This window comes from Tachypleus tridentatus, chromosome 13 (assembly GCF_004210375.1).
Source record: "Tachypleus tridentatus isolate NWPU-2018 chromosome 13, ASM421037v1, whole genome shotgun sequence".
NCBI classification, from domain to species: Eukaryota; Metazoa; Arthropoda; class Merostomata; order Xiphosura; family Limulidae; genus Tachypleus; species Tachypleus tridentatus.
The window spans coordinates 219,758,045-219,779,981 of record NC_134837.1 but is presented as its reverse complement, the minus strand read 5'-3'; the positions used below and the strand labels follow the sequence as shown (position 1 = coordinate 219,779,981).

The 21,937-nt window shown below is 30.5% G+C and overlaps 1 protein-coding gene across 3 annotated transcripts; it reads right to left on the bottom strand.

Annotated features, from left to right (window-relative positions):
* Positions 1-489: 489 nt before the first annotated feature.
* Positions 490-20,590, bottom strand: Coq9 (ubiquinone biosynthesis protein COQ9, mitochondrial). Of its 3 annotated transcripts, none has more exons than XM_076477241.1 (8): positions 20,423-20,590; positions 18,226-18,438; positions 14,445-14,592; positions 10,918-11,002; positions 9,331-9,435; positions 4,642-4,797; positions 2,494-2,547; positions 490-1,800 (listed from the first exon to the last, which is right to left on the bottom strand). In XM_076477241.1, the coding sequence occupies exons 1-8, from the start codon at positions 20,556-20,558 to the stop codon at positions 1,762-1,764; spliced, it is 936 nt and encodes a 311-aa protein (XP_076333356.1). In that variant the 5' UTR covers positions 20,559-20,590; the 3' UTR covers positions 490-1,761. The 3 variants fall into 3 exon arrangements, with proteins under 3 accessions (XP_076333356.1, XP_076333358.1, XP_076333357.1); XM_076477243.1 differs by having other exon boundaries at positions 18,226-18,366; XM_076477242.1 differs by having other exon boundaries at positions 18,226-18,435; positions 20,423-20,589.
* Between the last annotated feature and the right edge of the window lie 1,347 nt (positions 20,591-21,937).

Here is a 21,937-nt window from a genome sequence, read left to right as displayed (position 1 = left end):
CATTGGTATTAAAACAAGTGGCTTCTCCAGACAGTCCTTGGTTCCCAAAAAATGTCCTTGTTTCTGTTTCAAACAAGGTTATGAAATTAACTAGATGTAAAAATGTCAACTGACTGTAAGAAAACTATTAATACAATTAACCTGGAGAGCAGTATCACTGCCATAAAAAATGAACTAGTCAAAAAAATATGGAAAAATTTGTAATGCCATCTACGCAGAAACTGAAAAGTTGGAATATAGTTATATCATTATTAGAAATTCTATGACTGAACAACATATGAAAAATTAATAAGAATTTTTCCATTCAATTGTAAAATGACTTATAATTCTGAAAATAATTTCATCTATAGTATAATAAGAAAAATGTCAACCTGTGTCTAGAATCAAATTGCTATATATAGACAAAGAATATTTATCAATCTCACAACATTTGAAAAAACCTTAAAAAAAACACAAGTTGCAAAAGAAGTGAAAACATATTCAAACAGCTTGATCTTTGACCTAATACACTTTTTATTAAGGAAGCAGACATAAGTAACAATGTGCTGATATATAATTAGCTATTAACTTCAGTTAAAGCAAGTTATAAACTTAGATTAAAATTATAAATTAATCTGTTAGCTAATTACATATACTTTCATGTCCTTTGTTATAGAGGTTAGAATGCATGCAGTTAATTTTGTTTGCTCTTAATGATACTTTTGGCCATAAATCAAACAATATCTCACAGTGTTCAGCTACCTAAGAAAGTTTATATCAGCCTATGTTCATATATTAAGTTAACAATGCACTCTTTATGATAAAAGTATAATAAAACTTACAAAAAATAAATAAAATTACATATATTAAACATTGGCCAATACTGCTAATAAAATTAATAATAAAGTATACTTTACCTACAGAATACACACAAACTAGCTGTTGGTTTCAAGTATTGCCATAGATTTAATGTTCATTAAACAACATAATATGAATATGACCACATATAAGTATTACTTTTCATAAACCTCCCTCAAAACATCTTTTAATCAAAGAAAATCCATTAAAAAGCTCCAACAGGGTAATTTAATCAGAATGTAGCATCTGATATAAACAGACATGAAACATTTTACTACTAAGGTGTGGAATCAAGTACCAAGAGGACAGGCAATTAGTGTTCATGAAGATAATTAAATGGGAATCCTCAGTAACCACTGCACTTAAAATCTCACAAAGATATTGCAAGGCAGCATGGGACATAGATATGCACAGTTCAATTTTTATTTCTCATCACGATCTCTACCAGCTTACCCTCAAATTGAAATTCTTATCTGTGTTTAGTCACACAGGGCATCAATGTACCAGAAACACTAAATTATCTTGAAGTTTTTACATCAGACATTTGTTAATTCTATCAAAAGAAAGACCACAGTGAACATATTAGTGAAATCAAGATTTTATGGTTTTAGCATATTTTATGCTATTTCACTCTTTACATTTAAATATGTGAAAATCTTTCTGAAAGGAGACATAAGCAACAATGTTTAAATACATAACTGTTCACTTAAACATTTTAAACATTGATAACAGAGCTTTTCGAATTGGAAGAAACAAATTGGCTTTTATTATTTTTTACTTTCTTCAGAAAGAAATTACATTTTGTTTTAAATTATTAAAATTAGAATTAACATATTCCACATATTTCCATTTATGACTTACTCTCGATGAGTAATCAAGATTCTACCATTCAAAGACGAAAAACAAAAACGTAACAAATCCACCTCATCTTCCTAGTCGATTTAATCCAAGAATATTCTGTAGCTGAAATGGCACAAGATGCACATTATCTGATAATATTAGTCTAAAAAATTAACATTTTGCATCCATAGAAATATCATCTACAAAATATTTTAGTTTTCATAAGTAATATTTTGATTCAATATTCAAAACGTTTTCCTCAATGTTTGTTTCTGATGAGGGCATTTTAATTTTCTAACTGGGAATAAATACATTTGAAAACTATTTTAACATATTAATTAGAATAAAGTTTGTCACATTAATTATACTTATGAATGAGACACTCAAACAAAACAGTCAAACATTACAAATGCACACACAGAAAAAAATTTAAAAAGCTACTCTTAAAATAAAGAAGTAATCTCAGATGCTGATATAATCCTTGGTTAGTGATTTAAAATTAGTTCACTTAATAAAAATTAAAGATTTTAGTGCTGTAATTTCTTGATTATTGGAATTTCTTACTTTGTGAACTGAGCACTTGGCTACAACATTTTTGGGTTTTATAACACTGGTAGAAATTCTTCACATGTACAACTGTACAACATAAATTCAATCCACTCGACTAATAAAATGAGAGCGGCTTTAGAAACATTACTCTTTTGTAATTCATTGGTAATAGTTAGTCATATCACATCACATAGGGTTAATATTCATCAACAAGATATAAAAAGGTGTATTTCACAGACAAAAACAAAACAAAATTACTGTACTTACAACTATAAGTCCTGATCCTGTTACTTCAGCTAAAAGTTCTTGGGTCTGTTGTGCCTATAAAGAATTGTTTAGGCATCATTTATAAATAACAATGAAAAATATAAATAAATAAAACAATAAGTATTGAAAAACTACAATGTCTTCCTGCCCAACTAATGGGTATGTTTTTACTTATAGTTTAAATACAGCTATATTTTGAAAACATGCTTAAGCATAAGGCAACTGTATCAAATTATCAGCTGCATACTTTAGTTTCAAAAATTCTTTTCCATACATCACTTAGAGCAAAAAAAGGCAACTGAGTAATTGAAACAAAAGCAAAAAATTAATATGCTTGCTTTAAGCTATTGAAAAAAAAAACTTATTTTGATCAGAAATGTGTGGTATTGAAATACTGTTTGTCACAGGCATTATTTTGAAATCCTTTCCAAGATTCTTTAATTAGATGAATACCAAATGTTAAACCAAAAAAATTCTTTAAAAAAGTTAAAAATACTCAAATGTGTGCTGAAGAAATGACGTGAGCAATGATTACATAATATACCTGTAAGTAACTCACATAACAGCTAAATCTATATCAATATCAAGAGGACCAGCGACCCTAAGTTGTACACACAGATTCATAACTATTAGGTCTGCTGGAATCTGTACGAGATAATGTCATGAATGCATGCACAACGTACAATAAATGCTGTAATCTAATTACAAATAACAATATAGATTAATTCACAGATACCTCAACAAAACTTCTGCTTTCACCACTTTTTAATTTCAATTTACATATTTTCATGTTTTAGTTTTATCAGCAAATAGTTTGAAAGAGTTTTAATCATTGACCTAACAGCAAATAAATGTTACATGCTATTTTTTTCTATAGTTATTGAAGTTCCCCCTTTAATGTGTTGAATAAGTTGTCATGAATCAAAACAACTATTAACTGAAAACAGAATTTCAACTGATTAACAATTGCAGCATACTGGGTCAACCTGTAATGGAGAAGGAATGTTACCTATTATTCTGAATTCACAAAGTGTATCTAACAAAATACTTCAAGCTTTAAGTTAAATCATTAAATCAGATTACATAAAAAAATCAGATGTATTATAAAAGTACTCAAGATATGTCACTGAACTGATGGCATCAATTTGACTCACATTTTGACAGTTAAAGTGCAAGGTGATGTTCACAAGCAAAATAAAACTACTTTTGTCTATTTTACAGTTTTCTTATTACATTTGTATAACCTCTACATCCTTCAAAATGGAACTCTTCAATTTTGTTCAGTACCCAAGTACATTTTATGTGTAATTCACTCTTCTTTACAACAGACTATTGTTAAATCAGCAGATTTGGTAAAATAAATGGAGATGACCGACATCAATTACATAAAACCACATGAAATGGAACCCTGTAAATGTTCATGACATGTATTTTTACTCCTACCCATACACACAGGGTTGATATGTGCATACGACAAGTATGAAACAGAACTTTTCACTGTTTTGTTTAGACAAGACCCACTATTTCAGGTACTATCTAACAAATATCTCTTTTTTTATTTAGTAAAACTGATATACCATACAACCCAGATATTTGTTGAACAACTATTCATAAAAACATTCTACACACATTTTTAACCACATATATTAATTAACACAGCTGGGTACAACTTATTGCTGATCCATATTTTGTTTTGTCATATTCCTGTCTTGGAAAGTCTGTATTCCCAAACTGAACACATCTTTTGGAATTGAATATACAAACTAGTGACAAAATGGCTGTTCCATCACACCACACTATTTACAAAATCCCAAAATGTCGTTAAAATACACATTATTCCACTTTATATCAGCTGTAGCTATCACGTGACTTGCTTATTCAAAATTATTTTAATAAAACACAACTAACCCTCTGTATTTACCACATAATCCAGAAGATTCTTCTTTTCAATAGAAACACTCAGGTATCATATTTAATTTTTCTCTTCTGAAAGAAATATATGGTATAATCTGAAATTATACTTGAAAATACAACACTAATCTCAATTACACATCCTATCTCCTACACCTTTCCTACAGTTAACTTTTCTACCTACACAAGTCATCCCTTTCAGACTGATGCACATAGTATCAATAAAGCAATTCTGACCTGTTTAAAAGTTTTCCCAAAGTACTGGATATCATCAATACGACGATTTAAAAACTCCCAAGTATCAACATAGTCTGAAGATGAATCTTGAAGAAAACACAACTCTGTGGCCTTATATACTGCTGCTAATGAAAGTCGTTTTGTGTACCAGTTAAACTGAAAAAAGAAGGTATTAAAATAACTAACATATGAAATTTAGAAAATGTGGAAGAAGTTGGACTCTTAAAAGTTTTTTTTTAAACTTTTATGTGAAAATAAATTTAGAGAATGAAAAAGAAAAACACAACATTAAAGACTTTTGTAGCATGTAAATCTTATTAAGAAATGTATTTTGTAAGAGACAGTAAAACTTAATTTGAACTATGTTTATTAGGACAAAATGAAACAAATATTTTAGAAACATATGTTACTTCTTTTTAGAATATACTACCATAACTGTGTTTTTCAGTAATATTTGACAAATAACTGAATACTCAGTAATAAACTATGTTTGTCCTAATACAGCAGGGGTGGCCAAACTGTGGCTTGCGAGCCACATGTGGATCTTTAACACATAACGTGCGGCTCACAGAAATATTTTGGGTGAACTCTTTTTTGCATCATAATTAATATAAAATGTAAATAAAAAATTTTCAAGCTTTTTAATTATTTTATGGGTACAAACTGAGAGTCCACTTAAGAATTCCAGTTAAACACCTGAAGAGCATTAATTAATCATAACCAAACAAGGTATAATATTAAATTCTAGACATTACAGTTTAAATGCTAAAACTCAGAAAAGCATAGAGAATCAACAGGCTTAACATTTATCATAAAACAACAGTCAGATATAAAACTGTTTAATGTAGGTAGTATTATTAATTAATTAATTTTATGTTTGCAATTCTTTGATGTCAAGGCTATGAATATTTTTTAAAAGGACTAAATGATTAATGTATATCTGGAACCAGAGGAGTGAAAACAGAGTAACAGTAAAGCCATGTGAAAGAGAAGTTCTGTCCAAGAAAAGTTAGAAAATGTAAAGTTAACCATTGTTGGAATGAATAACAATTGATATGTTAAAGTGAGATTAAGATACAACTATGATCTCCATAGTGTAAATAATTTTTGTACGTACATTTAACTTGTTTCAAAAATATACATAATATTAAAAACAAGTGGATGCATGCTGTTTGGTCAAATTTACACCAAGTCACAGACATCTACTGTTGAAAAAACTTTAGCCTAACACCTCCATATATTTACACTATTATATAACTACTAAAAAGCAGGTTTTTGAAAATTATGTAAACTACAAATGCTCTTTTTTTCCCAATATACCTTCTCACTCGTTTATTTTCAACACAACCTCTTTATGGCTATTTTTTAGTACAGTTGTCAAATGAATATGAGCTTCTTGCTCTGAAACTGTGCAAATTTAAAGTTGTTTACATAAACATATATAATAAAATGTGTAATAATAAACAATGAAAACACGCTAATACCAAAAACACTGAATTATAGATGTTTTGGAATTGGTTCAAATTCCACCATCAATGTTAAAACCTCAAAAAAATAGTTCACAGTATTCTAACTACAAAAACAAGATTTGCTATTGTGTGAGTAGTATTCATTAAACATTAGAAGAAACAGATTTAAACATTTAAATGTGTTCTTCCTAAATATGTGATAAAACTCTATTTATTGCTCAATAGTTAATATATTTGGAAGTTAGAGTCTTGTGAACTACCTTTTGAGGTTTTAACTTTGATGGTAGAATTAGAATGCCCATAATTCAAGATGTTTCTTGGTATTATGATGTTTTCAATATTTATTATAAAACTTTGTATTGCATTTGCTTAAGAATCAGTTTAAAAGGTTTTACAGTAAAATTAAAATCCTTACCTATGTAATGAATAATCCTAATAAGGCTGTTTATTGTTGAGCACAAAGCTACATAATGGGCTACTTGTAGTGTAGCCTATCAAGGGTATTGAAATCAAAGCTCTTAAAGTTAATACTGAACCATTGGGAGGTCCTGGAAGAATGTTTAATTATTTGACTGTCACTTAACTTGATATTATGAGTTAAGTTAATTTGTTTACTGTACATGTAGATCAAAGGTTGGGATGCAGCACAAAAAATATGCAATTGAAATGCTATTAATGTAATCTACTCACAAAAAACATATACATGATTATAAACAAAATTATTATCATTATTGTGCAAATTATCAGATTTGTGACTGATCAGATTCAATATCACATCATTTATCATGATAATTTGTTTGTTTTTCTTATGGCAAAGTCACATTGGGCTATCTGCTGAGCCAACTGAGGGTATAATAACCATTTTGATTAACCAACTGATATTAATCATTTAGAAACCTGCTAATAAAGAAATTATTTACATTTGAGGACTTCTATTAAATATAACTACAGTATTATGAAAACCTTGTGTTTTAAAGGTTAACATTTTCCTGAACTGAAAATATATTTCAATTAATACTTATCTTCATTGCCACTTATAGCTATTACACAACCACCACTAACTCCAGTCTTCTGTATCCCACTTAACTGTCCTTGGCAATATTTGTGTTATGATACTCTCCACCTACATCAATGCACACTCTATCGTGGTACTGTACATAAACACCTCATTCTTACAGTTTTATCAATTTCTCAAAATTGATAACATCATGGTGTATAAAATCAGCTTTTAGTGGGGAGGAAGAGTGTCAGTGGAGGTAAGTATTAGTAGGTTTTAATTTATAAAAATGTTTACTTCCAAAACATACTTCCACTGTCACTTATAGCTAGAAACCCATACTGAGAAGGTAGATAGGTCTGTAAGGGCTTTTTTCTATCTTGCAGCAAACCATGTCATGGATGTCTTTGACTGAGAGTGACCCCTTCCCTGACTGTTGACAAACACCAGATAACAGAGGTGGAATAGATCTGGTTGACCTACATAGTAGAAACATTAACTTAGGAATCCATATCAATCTGTACATTTCTTTTTGTTTGTTTGCTTTGAAGTCATTTATTAATATAAACAACATCACAGTAGAAATGCCAACCACATTCAAAGTCACAAACTGAAAATAATCAACATTCCCATTTAAAAAAACCTGTACAGAATGCTTTGTTGAGAAGAAGTGATTATATTATCAGAATGTTTGTTTGTTTTGAATTTCACACAAAGTTACATGAGGACTATGTGCACCAGCCATCCCTAATTTAACAGTATAAGACTAGAAGAAAGGCAGCTAGTTATCACCACCCACTGCCAATTCTTGGCTACTCTTTTACCAACAAATAGCAGGATTGACTATCACATGTAATGTCCCCACAGCTGAAAGGATAGTAATGTTTGGTGGTGTCGGAAATTCAAACCTCAGATTACAAGTCTAGCACCTAAACCACCTGGCCTTATATAATAACACAGACAAGAATTAACATATAGCAATGTGTACAGGTATAGATAAACATTTTGAAAAAAGAAGGAAATATAAGGATAGCTAACATCAATCCTTCAAAACTACACAAACACCACTGTTATGTAGGGCTGATGTAAATGCCATCTCTATCATCTTGTTAGCCAACTTATAGTTTATGTGTATCTATTTTAATCATTCTCTTATCTCTACTACACAAAATGAATTTAAAGCTTAAATTCAGGCCTAAAGGTTTTCTATTTATTATACCTAAATTTGATAATTCACTGATAAGTTACTTTGTTGTAATTGCTTAGACACATGCCTGTGGACTACTGTTGTTAAAATTCTCATGTGATTCTTTTTTAAATTAATTTCTGTTAGCCTCAATGTTTGTATCTCATTTGAAGATGCCAGGTGAAACTGGTTAAACACTGTGAACATGTTTTACTATATACAACTGACAAAACTTAAACTTGTGTGAATTTTAAAAACAGTTTTTCCAATATTTAATTATTATATGTTTCTCAAGAGTAATTTTTATTTTTTATTTTTATTTACCAAATCATTTGATTTACAGGTGGATTGATTACTGCATATTTGAAAAACAAACAATGGCATATATATTAATAATTCAAAATCCAAATATCCATAGAACTTTTGTGAAAATATTTTGTTAATAAAATATTTTTTCACAAGGTGATCTACTACTTGAAATTACAGGTAATTCAAAAATATATATGCAAAAATGGTTGGTATGGGTAGAGAAAACACTATGTAGAGGAGCAAACAACATTTCAACCTTCTTTGGTCATCATCAAGTTCACAAAGAAAGAAAGAGGTAACTGACCGATAGTGGGTTTTGTCGTCATCAAGGAAGGTAATTCAAAAGTTACTTGAAAAAACCAAAGGAAAGTAAAATAAAATAGGAATATTTTTTTTCTAGAATAGGCTGTAGAAGATATGGTGTATTCATAAATCATTCAAATGTAATTCATTAATGAGCTCTTCAGTTAACTGATTAGCAAATACCACTAACTGTCCTGCTCTAGTTAGTACTATAAGTACCTTTTTGTATCATCTAAAAGATTATTTCTTTTGTAATCTTATTGTCAATCATTTTACTGTTGTGAATACTGCCACTCAGTACTGGTAATCAAGATGGAAAACAAACAAATTCTTCAGATCATAATCAGTAAAACATGGTTGACACTAAACTTACACAACAGTTAAGCACATCAGAAATATTTCAAATGTATTAAGTCATTACTTACATCTACACTTTTATCACCTGCATAAAACCAGATAATATCCACTAGATCCAATAAGTTACTAAATGCTGTTGGAACATTCTGTGGTAGAGACATGATGGCTAAAGCCTGTGAGAAAGAGAAGACACAAAAACTTGTTCTGAGTAACATAAATATTACTGTTTGAAGAACACACAAACTAACAATTATTTTCCATGGGTAATACAGTGGTTCAATAACATAGCTAAAAACACAGACCTTTAACATGTACAAGGATTAAGTTAAAAAAAGGCTCAGCTGAGAAAATTATTTGACAGTCATCATGAGCCTCTCATCAAGTTACCTGATCAGATTTTTCTACACAAAAGCATAACCCAACACTTAAAAATAGCAAAACAATTCCTGCATTATAACATCTTGTCTTTTACATTTATTAAATTTTTCTAAATAAATCAACATTTAAAATTATTAACTTGTTCAATATTTTATAATTACACTAATTTTTAAATTACAGATTCAATTAAAAGTTTCTATAAATTATATATGGATATACAGGATGGGGGAAAAAAGTGACAGTTTCATTCCTAACTATTACTCTAAAACAATAGTCAAATCAATTTCACTTGTAAAATTTTCTTTAGAACTAAATGTATAGCAACTTTTGCTCTATCCTGTACATGACCATAAATATTTGTCAGTATTCAGAGGATTTGCATAATGGTCAAATTATCATCTACATGTGAGTAGAAGAAAAAACCAAAGACCAGGTTTTTTGGTGTGTGTTTTTTTTACAGTTCCTAATGTGAGATCTGATTAAATAGTAACTAAAAAACTTGTGGTGTATTTGAATGACAATGAACTGTTATCATGTTTCATCCGAGTACCAAACGTTCAACATTTTCAGGTAAGTAAAATGTAACTCTTAGATACTCACTTCTCCATAGAGATCTAGCTATCTTTCTTGTACAACTGTCTAAGACACCCTGCCATTAGCTGTCATACTTCATGGGTTTCATCCTTTGAATGTTTTATAAATGTAGCTCATCTAGGTAAAATTTGCACTAGTTCTTCTTTCAATTTAACATGGGAGTCTAGCTAAAACTGTGTAAGAAGTGAGAATTATCTCAGAAGTTAACATTTTCCTTAGCTGAAAAGATACCTCGAAACACATTCTCATCCATCATCTCTATTTCTGACATATCGTTTTTCCTTGCTTCATTAAAACATGAAGCTTGCATGAGTGCAAGTGTTTGAAGGAGTTATTGCACACTATGAGATTGCAATCCTATTAGTGGAGTGATTTTGCATGTGACTACATCATCACATAGTGATGTTAAATCATGTAAATTAGTAAAAGTTGTCTCAAGGCTAGTGGTATTCAAAGTTTTTTTTGGCAGATGTATGAGGAATATAACTAAATATTTGTGTGGAGATGACATATAATCTTGGAATTGATTTTGTTTTTGGTTGTTGGTTGTATATTATTATCTTATGGTAAAAATGCATTTTATGTTTTCTACTTCTAGAATCATACAAATAAGCAAGAGTAAATATAAGAAAATAAGTCTCACAATAATAAACTTGCAACACACATTTCTTGCACAAAATTACCTGAGGCCAGTTATCAAGATAAGGTTCAATCATCCTTAGTCTCATTGTTAGGGAATTTATGAGAAAAATATCTGTGTGAAGTTTCCTAAAATACAAAATACACAATTATATTTGTAAGAAAAAAAATAAGACATTATTTGTACAAATAAATTTATTACTTCACTGCAATTACATTTTTAATCAAGACAGAAATCTATTTCTCAAATACTAAAAAAAATTATTTTCACCTAACCTCAGTCCAACAACTATAAAATTGCACAAAATGATTGATTATGACAAATGATATTTGAAGTGATGGTTTCATTTCTTTATGTATAGGTTTTTAAATATTCTGTACTCTATATGTTCTTGGTAAAATTAGATTTTAGATATAATTTGAAAGTGTAAATTGCCTTGTGTAATTATTAACAGATCTAAAATGTATATACAAATAAGAATACTTTTAACAAATATTTGGTTTTATTTAAAATATATCTTCAAGTACTTTCCTTCTACTATAAAGTCTAGATGTCACTTAGAAACTTAAAAACAAAGCATATGAAAATTTCACCAGTTACAATATCCGAATGAAAACTATAAATGCGTATATACTTTTATATCTGTTTGTTCATTATTTTAAAGTTAACTGGCATCTTAAGCAACAAAGCTAACTTAAGTTTAGCATTCAGTACAGTATGTAATGTTTATATTTCAGAATATTAAGAAACTGAAATAAGATAATTTTCTTCCACAGTTCCTTGCACTCCCTTCCAATACAGTTTGCATGAAGATTGGAAACATATGAGAAGCTTTTTAAGTAAAACAAGTTGGATCATGTGACATGTACAAATATCTCCATAAAGTAATAGATATTACAAATTTATTCTGTGCCTAAAATTAATAATACTAAGTATAAATAAGCAGAAATGTGGAGCCATTAGTGGTAACTGCTTCTAACAGCACCAAAAATTAACCAAAATGGCAATATAAAAAGAAATCTTTAATTTGGGTCGAGTGTAACATCACTGATTTGACTGTGTTACGGTCTAATGTATATATGTATTTTATATGGCGAAAAAGGTAGGTTCACCTTTGATATCTGTATAACAGTAAATGTATAGGTAATTTGATTGTTATTAAATGCAAAGCTACACAAAGAGCTACTTGTGCTCTGCCCACCATAGGTATCAAAACCTGGTTTCTAGCAAGTAAGTCTGCAGACATACTACTGTGTCACTGGAGGGCATATTGGTAATTTTAATGATGAAGCCAACACTAAATGCTACTTAGTCAACACTTTTTCTTATGTAACTTATATACTGATATTATGAATAATTACTTTCAAGAGAATACAACAAAAAATGTATGTGATTTCATTATTGAATATTCAAATACAATTCTAATACAGGTAACAAATATTAAAATAAAAAAATCTATTCTTCATTTCACGTCATAATTTTTAACGTGAGATAATATTAAGTAGTGTATATAACTAGTATTTCTCCAAAGTTGTTTGAGTCAGAGGTTCTCAGATATTTCTAGCATGAGACCCCCTTAAGTGTAACCTTTTTTAATCCAAATCCAGTAACTCATAGGCCACTTGTCTGACCATTTTCTCATCCCATTATTGCCTACCTTCAAATTTTAGTTGCTTAGTTAAACAATTTATTTTTGAGTTGTTATAAGATGTCCCATGTCCTTCTTTTAGTGTTATTGCAACCTCCATATTTTTTTGTGACTTGAAAACCAGTTATGACAGAGTTGCCACTAGTTACTTCAAAGTACTACATTTTTAGTCACTTTTCCTCCCTGTAAGATGATTAAATTTTGGCTGACAGGGCAGTGAAATCTGCTGGTATCACTTGTTTGAGAAAAATATTGACTACCTCACTTCCACAGCAAAGCTGAAGCAAGTATTGTGAGTCAAGCAAGTGCAGGTTTGACTATCTAGTCATAACAGTGTAACCAATTGAGAGTCATGTTGTAAATGAAGGTATATGCTTTGGCCTATTCAAAATTCAAAGTTGAAGCATTTCCATCAAATTTCAGGAAAATGTGCAGGTTACCAGTCCGTAACTAGCAAGTTTGTTCAGATGGAAAATTTGCAGGTTACCAGTCCGTAACTAGCCAGTTTGTTCAGATGGAAAATGTGCAGGTTACCAGTCCGTAACTAGCCAGTTTGCTTAGATGGAAAATGTGCAGGTTACCAGTCCATAACTAGCCAGTTTGCTTAGATGGAAAATGTGCAGGTTACCAGTCCGTAACTAGCCAGTTTGCTTAGATGGAAAATGTGCAGGTTACCAGTCCATAACTAGCCAGTTTGCTTAGATGGAAAATGTGCAGGTTACCAGTCCGTAACTAGCCAGTTTGCTTAGATGGTTGATAACATTAACATTATAGCATGTGTATTTTATTATCAGTGAAGATTCACTTTAAAAAAGTATGTGCACATTTTTCACTCCCTTACAGTTCAATAGCCAACTGCCAGGAAAACCAATAATAATACAGGACTGTACTATTATTAGAAATTTGCAATCTGTCCACCTTCTACTATTATTGAGGACCATACTATTATTCAAAACTGTATAGTAGTTACCTAATTAAGTGTAGTGGCACACACTGTCTTTGGGTAAGTAAGAGTTCCATCACCAAGTTATTTCCATATAGTTCTTGAGGGTGGAAATAAAATATTTCAATTATAAAGGCTGACTACAGTAACACAATACACACTTTTTAAATCAAACCTTTAGTGGCACCAGTGTACAGGAAACTAACTTGGAAGATAGTTCAATGTGATTTTACTGACTCAAGTATGTTATGCTTTGCACTAATAAAATTCATTAACCACAGCTCAACAAAGCACACTGAGCTAAATATAGTCTGTATGGTATAAAAACTAGACAAAGGATAATTTTAGTAGGACATTCAAGATACTCTGTGGTTGCATGCAAAACAGAGGATTATACAAGTCAATAATTATCACATTTGATGTATGAATGTTAAATATTAAGATGGAGTTTGAGCTTTAAAGGAGCTTAATGGATTCTTAGTGTAATATTTATTTTAAATATTCTGACATCTTTTTCACTGTATTTACTGTTACTCTTCTTCATGACAAAAACAATAATAAAATACAAACAATAAAAAGCTATTTCTAGACAACTTTCATCCCTCATACATTGTATCACATACAATACTTCTAAATCTGTGTTAATAGTATGTATTTAAACTTCTCACTTAATCAATTATGGATCAAATATTTCAAAATCTTCTGAATATAAGATAAAAGTGAGAAAAACTACATTACTAGAATCAAAGTAAAATACATATTGACAGTGGTGCTGTTTCTAACGAATCCAAATTACTACATAAAGTACAAGAAAAATTAGGAAGTGTAGTAACTACAAATTAATAATATAAAACTAACTTTATAACTAAACAGAAACATTGTAGAGAATAGTTTCACATGTTAGTTTTATGAAAACAAGTATTTAAATTTGACTGATAAACCATTTGTTTAGTATAAAATTACTTTCATTAGTACTTACACATTACTTTCTCTTGCTTCACTAGTTTCTACTTCCAGCTGTGCTGCTAGTTCTTCATTAGAAGAGGTATAGAAATGGTTGATAAGTTCTACACCTCCTTTTGGAAACAGTCCATGAGCCACACCAGGCAAGCCCAGCTGCTCAGCACCTGAATTTCAAACATGAAACACTACTCATAAATGTAGTGTCATAATGAACACACAAGTTTTTACACAGTAAGCTACATGTGTTACATATCTAAGTGTGAACTAAAAGGCAATTTTTATTTGTCACTTAACCTTTCATACCTGACAATACTAAATAGGCACATTAGCAGCACAGGTTTGAACAGTGCAACAAAAAGCAAACTGAACTTTTAAAAATATTGTTATATTAAAGGAAAAAGACAGTTATGGATTTGTATTAGTTCAAACACCTAAAAGTTATCATTTTTCTATAAACAAATGTATTTCTGACAGGTACTTCCCTTTTCTCACAAAATTAGTTTTTCCTATTTTGTGCTGCCCTCTACACGTGAACTTTTTGAAACATGTCACAAGCCTTCCACATCTTTCTGTTGGAATCTAAAGTTCTAACATGTCTCTCGGGCAAATCATCATGTATCAACTCTCCACCAACAGGAGAGCACTATTATCATGTAATACATGTGACCCCCTCTATGAACCATTACTGATTTACCACTTCAGAGTTTGGCAGAAGACATGAGCACTGAAAGATAGTGGAGAAGAAGAATGGGAATTGTGAAAGGATGCAAGTACCTGTTGGAAATACATTTTCAATTTAGGAAAATTAAAACTTCCAAAATTTTAGATAACACTGTGTGCAATAAATCCAATCCAGTCACGATCTTTCCTGAAGATGACCTAAGAAAGTTAAAACATTGTTCTATATATGTTGTTCACTCCTTTACATAAAACTTTTCTCAACCCAAACCAGCCACTTTTACATATATATTTCTCCACAAGTGGGTTTTCTCATCATCACTGATGAAAACATTGTTCTGTACTTTATTTCAATTAAAGTTTTAATACCCATACCAGCCATCTTGAGAATACATAGGTTCTAATTGGTTAGGATTCTCCATAGTTCACCACCCCAAAATTTAGTAACTGGTAACAACAGTTCACATGTTCCTCTTAATGAAAAGGAGGGAGAATTTACCTTGAGGAAACCCAGAGAAAGTGCTTGGATCCCTACTGGTCCTTCAACCAAGAAAATATTTTACTGGAAACAGTGCTACAGGTGATGACAAAACCTTATTTAAGAAGCCTACAGTACAAGACAAAAAAGTGAGTAGAATACCTCCTTCGTGCTGACTGACTTTTTCCACTATAGTACATGAAATAGGTGCATGGTGTATCAGAAAATTGATAAACATGTATACACCATGAAATAACCTCAAGTATTCTTGCATAGCACATCATCTCATAGTGAACACATGAAGAGCCAGGGAAGTTGATGTAAGTGCTTTCTTTTATCTTGGCTTGATGCAAATTTAGAGTAAGTATACCCTGGGAGACAACACTAACAACAATGGATAAAAGACAGAAGATATATATATTTTTCAGATGAATGTGCAGGGGAAGTCCATATGCCTGGTTGAAGAAGCTCACCCATATAGACTAATGAAGAAGAGGTAGAAGAGAATGAAAAGGGTGATATCTACATTGGAGTCTATATACCCATTGTGTGAAGAAAGAAGTAAGGAGATCCATGGTAAAGAGATATTCCAGGATAGGTACAGAAAAACAGATACCTAAAGTAAGAAATGTGTGATATGGCACACAGAATATTCTAACAAGATACAAAAGCTGAGAGGGGTCCGACAGGTCAAGTAAGACAGAGGTAAATGGAAAGGAGATAAGAGAGAGATATAGTTTACATGCAAACAGGTAAACTCCACAAAAGAAAGAATCAAAATGGAAAAGGAAAGGAGAAGTGCAGTGGAAAAGGGTGCAAAAGACATATAGAGAATGGCCAACAAGGCCACCTGACAATTGGAAATGACCAAGACCAAGTACACCACTAAACATGAACTGGAAAATAACTGTTGGCAGAAAGCGAGACCAACAGCAAGAGAAGAAAAGGTACTGGTATAATCATATGTGTGTGATAGTCACAAAGAGAGATAAATGAGACTTCTTTTAAAAAGATGATGACCTGAAATCTAAAATGAAAAGATGAGAAGAGAACTGATCTACACAAGGAATAGAAGAAAAAGGCAAGTTCAAGAAAGAGGGATATAATAATGACAGAAGATCATCAAGGGTAAAAGAAAAAAAAACATCACTAAAAATAGTCAAGAAAAGACAGGTAACTATTTGAAGAATATTTACAAAAAAAAAAGAAAGGGTCTAGTAAAGAGGAATGTAATTCAACCCAAAAAGTCCCCTCATGAGGGGAATAAAGTATGGAAGGATAAAGCATAAAAATTTGTTCAGACCAAACAGAGAAGAAAATGAACATTCAAAGAAACTATCACAACCATGAAGTGCATCAGATAAAAGATGGAAGTTGAAGAGAGAGTAAAAAAGGGTAAAGAGAAAAATACAAAAAATGTATGAATAACAAACCAGAAAGTTAAACATAAGTCAAGAAGTCCAACCTTCAAGCTGTTCAGGGAACTAGGAGAAGGAAGGAAAGAAAGTCATTAAATTTGTCCAAACCAAGTCACCAATGTAAGTGAATGGGTGGAAAAGGACTGGGTGCAATACAGTAAAATAACAGTGTGTATATATATATATATATATATATATCCTAATAGAAAGCAATATGAAATACAAAATTACAGATCATAAAATGAGAAAACACAGAATAATAAAGAACACAGAGAAAAGAGAATAAAAGGAACATATCCAGAAAGAGGAAGAAAGGTTAAGGTCATTTAACAAAGAGCAAATTACTAACCAAAGTAAATGAGGTGAAGGTCATAGTCTAAAATGTAATTTCTGACTGAGGAGAAAAAATTCAGCTGAGTTGAAAAATAGCTTCAATGACCTTGAGAGCTAATAGGCCTCCAAAATCTACAGGAGAAATACAGCCTAAATTGGAACAATTTTCCACACTCAGGATTAAGTAGAAATTACTGTTTATTAAAGTTATAATAAACAATTAAAGCTTCTGAAAAAACAATAATCAAAGTTTCTTTGACAATGCAAATTTCATGAAATCAAACAAAGACACAAAACTTAACGTCTGATTAATACCAGGTAAGAAGAATGAATATCATGGGTGAAAAATCATCATATAGTAGTATGATTACTTAAAAGTATGTGAAATTAAGTGGAAGTTGCCTCAAGGCTATGGAAGAAGTACTGTATGCAGAGGTGAGTTATTATCTAAAAATAAAAAAGTTCCAATTTTAGATTCTCACTTGTAATTATTTATAGTTTGTATTGGTAATTGATGTCAGATATTTATGAAGAGGAGTAATCTTAGCTCACTGGCATAAAATAATGGAGATAGAAAAGTTTTAAATATTCCTTTTTAAATTTTTTTTTATGCAAGAAACCCACTTCCTGAGAAGCTAGTTAGATGATATAAAAATTTTAAGGTACACTTTCATGTCAATTGTATTGATATACGTTGATAATAAATTACATTTTGACCCTAATACTGTAAAAGGTTATGACAAAATAACTTATTGAGCTAAGCTAAACTTGATGAATCTATTATTTCAAGTAACTATCATTGCATAATCAATGCTTATACATATTTAATTACACTGGTTCTGAAAAGATTTTAGTCAATAATAATAATTCATGTTTTTTCTAATTGTTACCTGCTGCTAAGGCTCTTCTTGTCCATCCATGCTCTTGAACAAATAACAGTGCAGTGTTTAAAATTTTTATTTTTATTGCTTCATCTTCTTGATCCTGCTGATCATGCTCTCTGTCACTATGGGATTCATCCTCCGTTTCTTCTGAAAAAGTGTTAGCATTACCAGGATACTGTAATGATCCCTTAGTTGTGTGGTAATATGTCAGGCCTACTGCTTGAAATAAATTTATGTTTCACTTAGCAAAAACTTAATTATTCTCAGGAAATCTTAATTCATTAAATACCATTAATTTTACACTTATATAATATTGAAGTTGTTACTGAAAATACACTTCTAAGTTTCATAATTTCTAACTGGTGTAAAAATAACTAACATTATATAACCAATTTTAAAAACAAACAATTTACTAAAATAAATCTTCAAACAAATATAATAAAATTGGACTGTCCAAGGTTCTAGGATATCTCATCTACTACATTACTCTTATTAAAAACAAAACAACAAACTTAAAGCCAGCCTTTTTACTTCAAATATTTATAAAGCTTTTCTTCAAATTTATTGAAGACTGAAAAATCAAAGAGGAGGATGCCAATATGAGTTATAACACCTCATTTAACATGGAAGAAATGGCTAAAAATGCTTATCTGGTTGTTCATGACAAACTAGATAAGGAAGTAGAGCTGGAAGTAAAACATTGCTGTAATTGTTAGCTTGGAGGTCTATTTACTTTCTCAGCTTAAATTCAGTTAAATTCAAATTTACCCCACAAGTACCTTCAATGAATTCCCATGTATAAAGCAAACCTACTTGACACGTGTGAAAATTAGTTACCACTCAGAGTACATTATTACTTGCATCTGCACATCTATCCCTTTGTTAAAAATGCTTGAAATGTACTATTTGATAACCATTTGGTGACCCAAAGTGAGATTTATAACACAATGGATTACACCTGGCATATGTATAACAACAGACTATTTGATCTTTTATGACTATCCTTGTACACCCATCTCCAGAAAAAAAGAAGAAAAAAAATTAACACTCCACTTCTAATACTCTGTAAAATATTTTATTACTTGTCACTACCTTTATCAAAAAATGATTATTTTGTCACTCTTTACATACTCTCTCTTGAAATATATCAAACTCATTTATTTATTTTGTCTTTCTTCTACTACAAATATGGTATTATTTATGTATGTTTCACATCTCTTGCATATATATTAATAATTGTATTAATAGTATCATGTGTTCTTTTGTCAATCTGGAAGGATTTGGCATAGATTTTTTTTCAAAGAAATGGCAAAATTATTGAAAAGTAAACTTCAAGAAATGTGATTATTTATCAGGCCTTGAGGTAAAGGTATATGTCAAAGTGTTAAAAAGAAAACTTTGCAATGTAATTGTTAGACTACCCTTGATCTTATTTGGATTTATAACAAACAGACGTTTAGAAATGCTAGATGCTTATAAAAATTAAAAAAAAAAACACAATATTAATGAGGTAAAAGAGGCATTTGACCCATCATATACCTTGAATATTAAAAACAGCCAATAAAAAATAAACATACTAAATATAGACATAATTACCCTATGTTATAATAGTGAATAATATTAAACAAATAATATTAGTAATATTTTTCAACATTATCTTTATGTTATTCATTTTTACACCTTAAAATGCAGTTGATGTCTTCATGAATGTATAGTTCAAATGACATATAAAAACACACAGATTATCCAAGTTACATATTATTATACAGAATCTGACCACAGGCTATTTGTTTTTCTATTTTTATATTTTAGTTATCCTGACACATAAATTTTATTTGAACAATAATTGTCAAAATAAAAATTAATACCAACAGTATTACTAATAGACAAAACAGTTCAAGTGAAAAACGTTTTGTTAGATGAAATTTTATATACTGACAATCAACTTGATTATCAAGCACAGCTTTAAATATCATACTGACTGGTAAGTAAGGTTCATTATTAGTAATATTGTCTCTTAATGTGTTCCAACTAATTAATTTCTTACAACCTATAAGTTAATTTATAGTAATATTAAAAAACTAAAAGCCGAATGGCTGGCAAAGTGGCACTGGCAATTTCGACTTTACTAACTTTCGCTTAGTAGTGTTTAATTACAATATTTTCATGGATGTAAAATACTAAAACGAGACATGAAAATTACCGAATGTTCTGATATCAGCATGGTTTGAAAAAAAGGACGATTTCACGAGAAAAAGTGATCTACCACTAAAAAGTCCAAAACATCTTACTTTACATAGCCCTTGACTAATTTTCTTAACACAACCTGCAAGCAACATGGTAGCGTCTTTTTGCCCGAACAAGCTAGTAGATGGCGCTAAACATATTTAAAATATATCTTCAATTGGTGGATGGGTTTGATTTTTTTAAACAAGGTCAGATATACCAGGCTTTTTGCTACGTTCACCGAAAGGAATCAATCCCCTAAATTTAGTGTTGTAAATAGGTAGACTTACGTCTGCCCCACCGAGGAACGTCTAGAATTAGAAGCATAAACCAAATATATAAATATATATAATTAATAGAAATGACATAAACGTTCCCCTTCCTATTCTCGTTGTTTTACTTTTTTTTTCCACCAAATAAAATCACTTACTCATACGTATTATTGAATCTTTCTGCTTAGCTGTCATTAAACTCTAAGTTATAACAAGTGCTATAAGAAACAGTGTGTAATATAATATATAGTATTTAATCTCATTTGAAAAAAAATACTTGTTTGAAGTTAAACTAATAAAATAATATAATAAATAAATAAGTTATCTTCAATTAACGTAATCTATTTTTAACAATTATTGGTAGTACTTACTTTCAAAATTTCTATCCCCGATAGCTCAACATAAGATTACAGACTTACTGCGTTAAAATCTATAGTTCAATTCCCCGGGAGGCATTGCATGGCCAGCTGGATAAATCACTCGACTCATTATCTGAGGGTTGCGGGTTCAAATTCCCGTCGTACCAAACATGCTCGCCCCTTCAGCCATGAGGGCGTTATAATGTTACGGTCAATCCCAGTACCTGTTAGTAAAAGAGTAGCCCAAGAGTTGGGGGTGGGTAGTGATTGATGACTAGCTCCCTTCCTCCTGCAAAACATTTTAATGTCAAATTAATATTTGTATTGTAACAGTTGATTTTATTTTTAATACACGATTTCTAAAATAGTACAAAAGAATTCTAACCACAGACACCACAATCATAAATGTACATTTTATTCTTTAGTTTAATTATGACTACAGTGTATCTGACTTAATACTATCAGTAAATAGACTTATAATATTATTATAAGTTGTTATACGACCTAATGCTAGACCTTTATAAAAAAAAAAAAAAACCTTGATAAGAATTTAATATGCCGTTGCGTGAAATATCTCCTTTTCTTTACGTCCATTGAAACGTATTGCGCCCGGATACACATTTAAATAGTAAGATGCTAGCGTATTTTCAGGAATACATAAACTGAATATTATTATAAAAAAAACGGGTATTACGTCAGTTTACCTCTTCTGTTTTAAGTAACTAAAATGTTACAAATACATGGTTCGAGCTTTCTTTTCAACAGAAAAAAAAAATTCTTCGTGTCTAACGTAACTTATTAGTTAGGACACTTTTTTCATAATTTATTGGGCGCGGGTTCGAATCCGTTCACCAAACATGA

What these genes read in the sequence shown, in the direction of transcription:
- Coq9 (XM_076477241.1), bottom strand. Translation starts at nt 20,558, where the DNA reads ATGTTGCTTGCAGGTTGTGTTAAGAAAATTAGTCAAGGGCTATGTAAA. An exon ending in ATCTTGATAACTGGCCTCAG is followed by an intron (nt 9,436 to 10,917) that starts GTAATTTTGTGC and finishes TCTTTCTCACAG; the next exon opens with GCTTTAGCCATCATGTCTCT. An exon ending in TTGGGAAAACTTTTAAACAG is followed by an intron (nt 2,548 to 4,641) that starts GTCAGAATTGCT and finishes AATTCTTTATAG; the next exon opens with GCACAACAGACCCAAGAACT.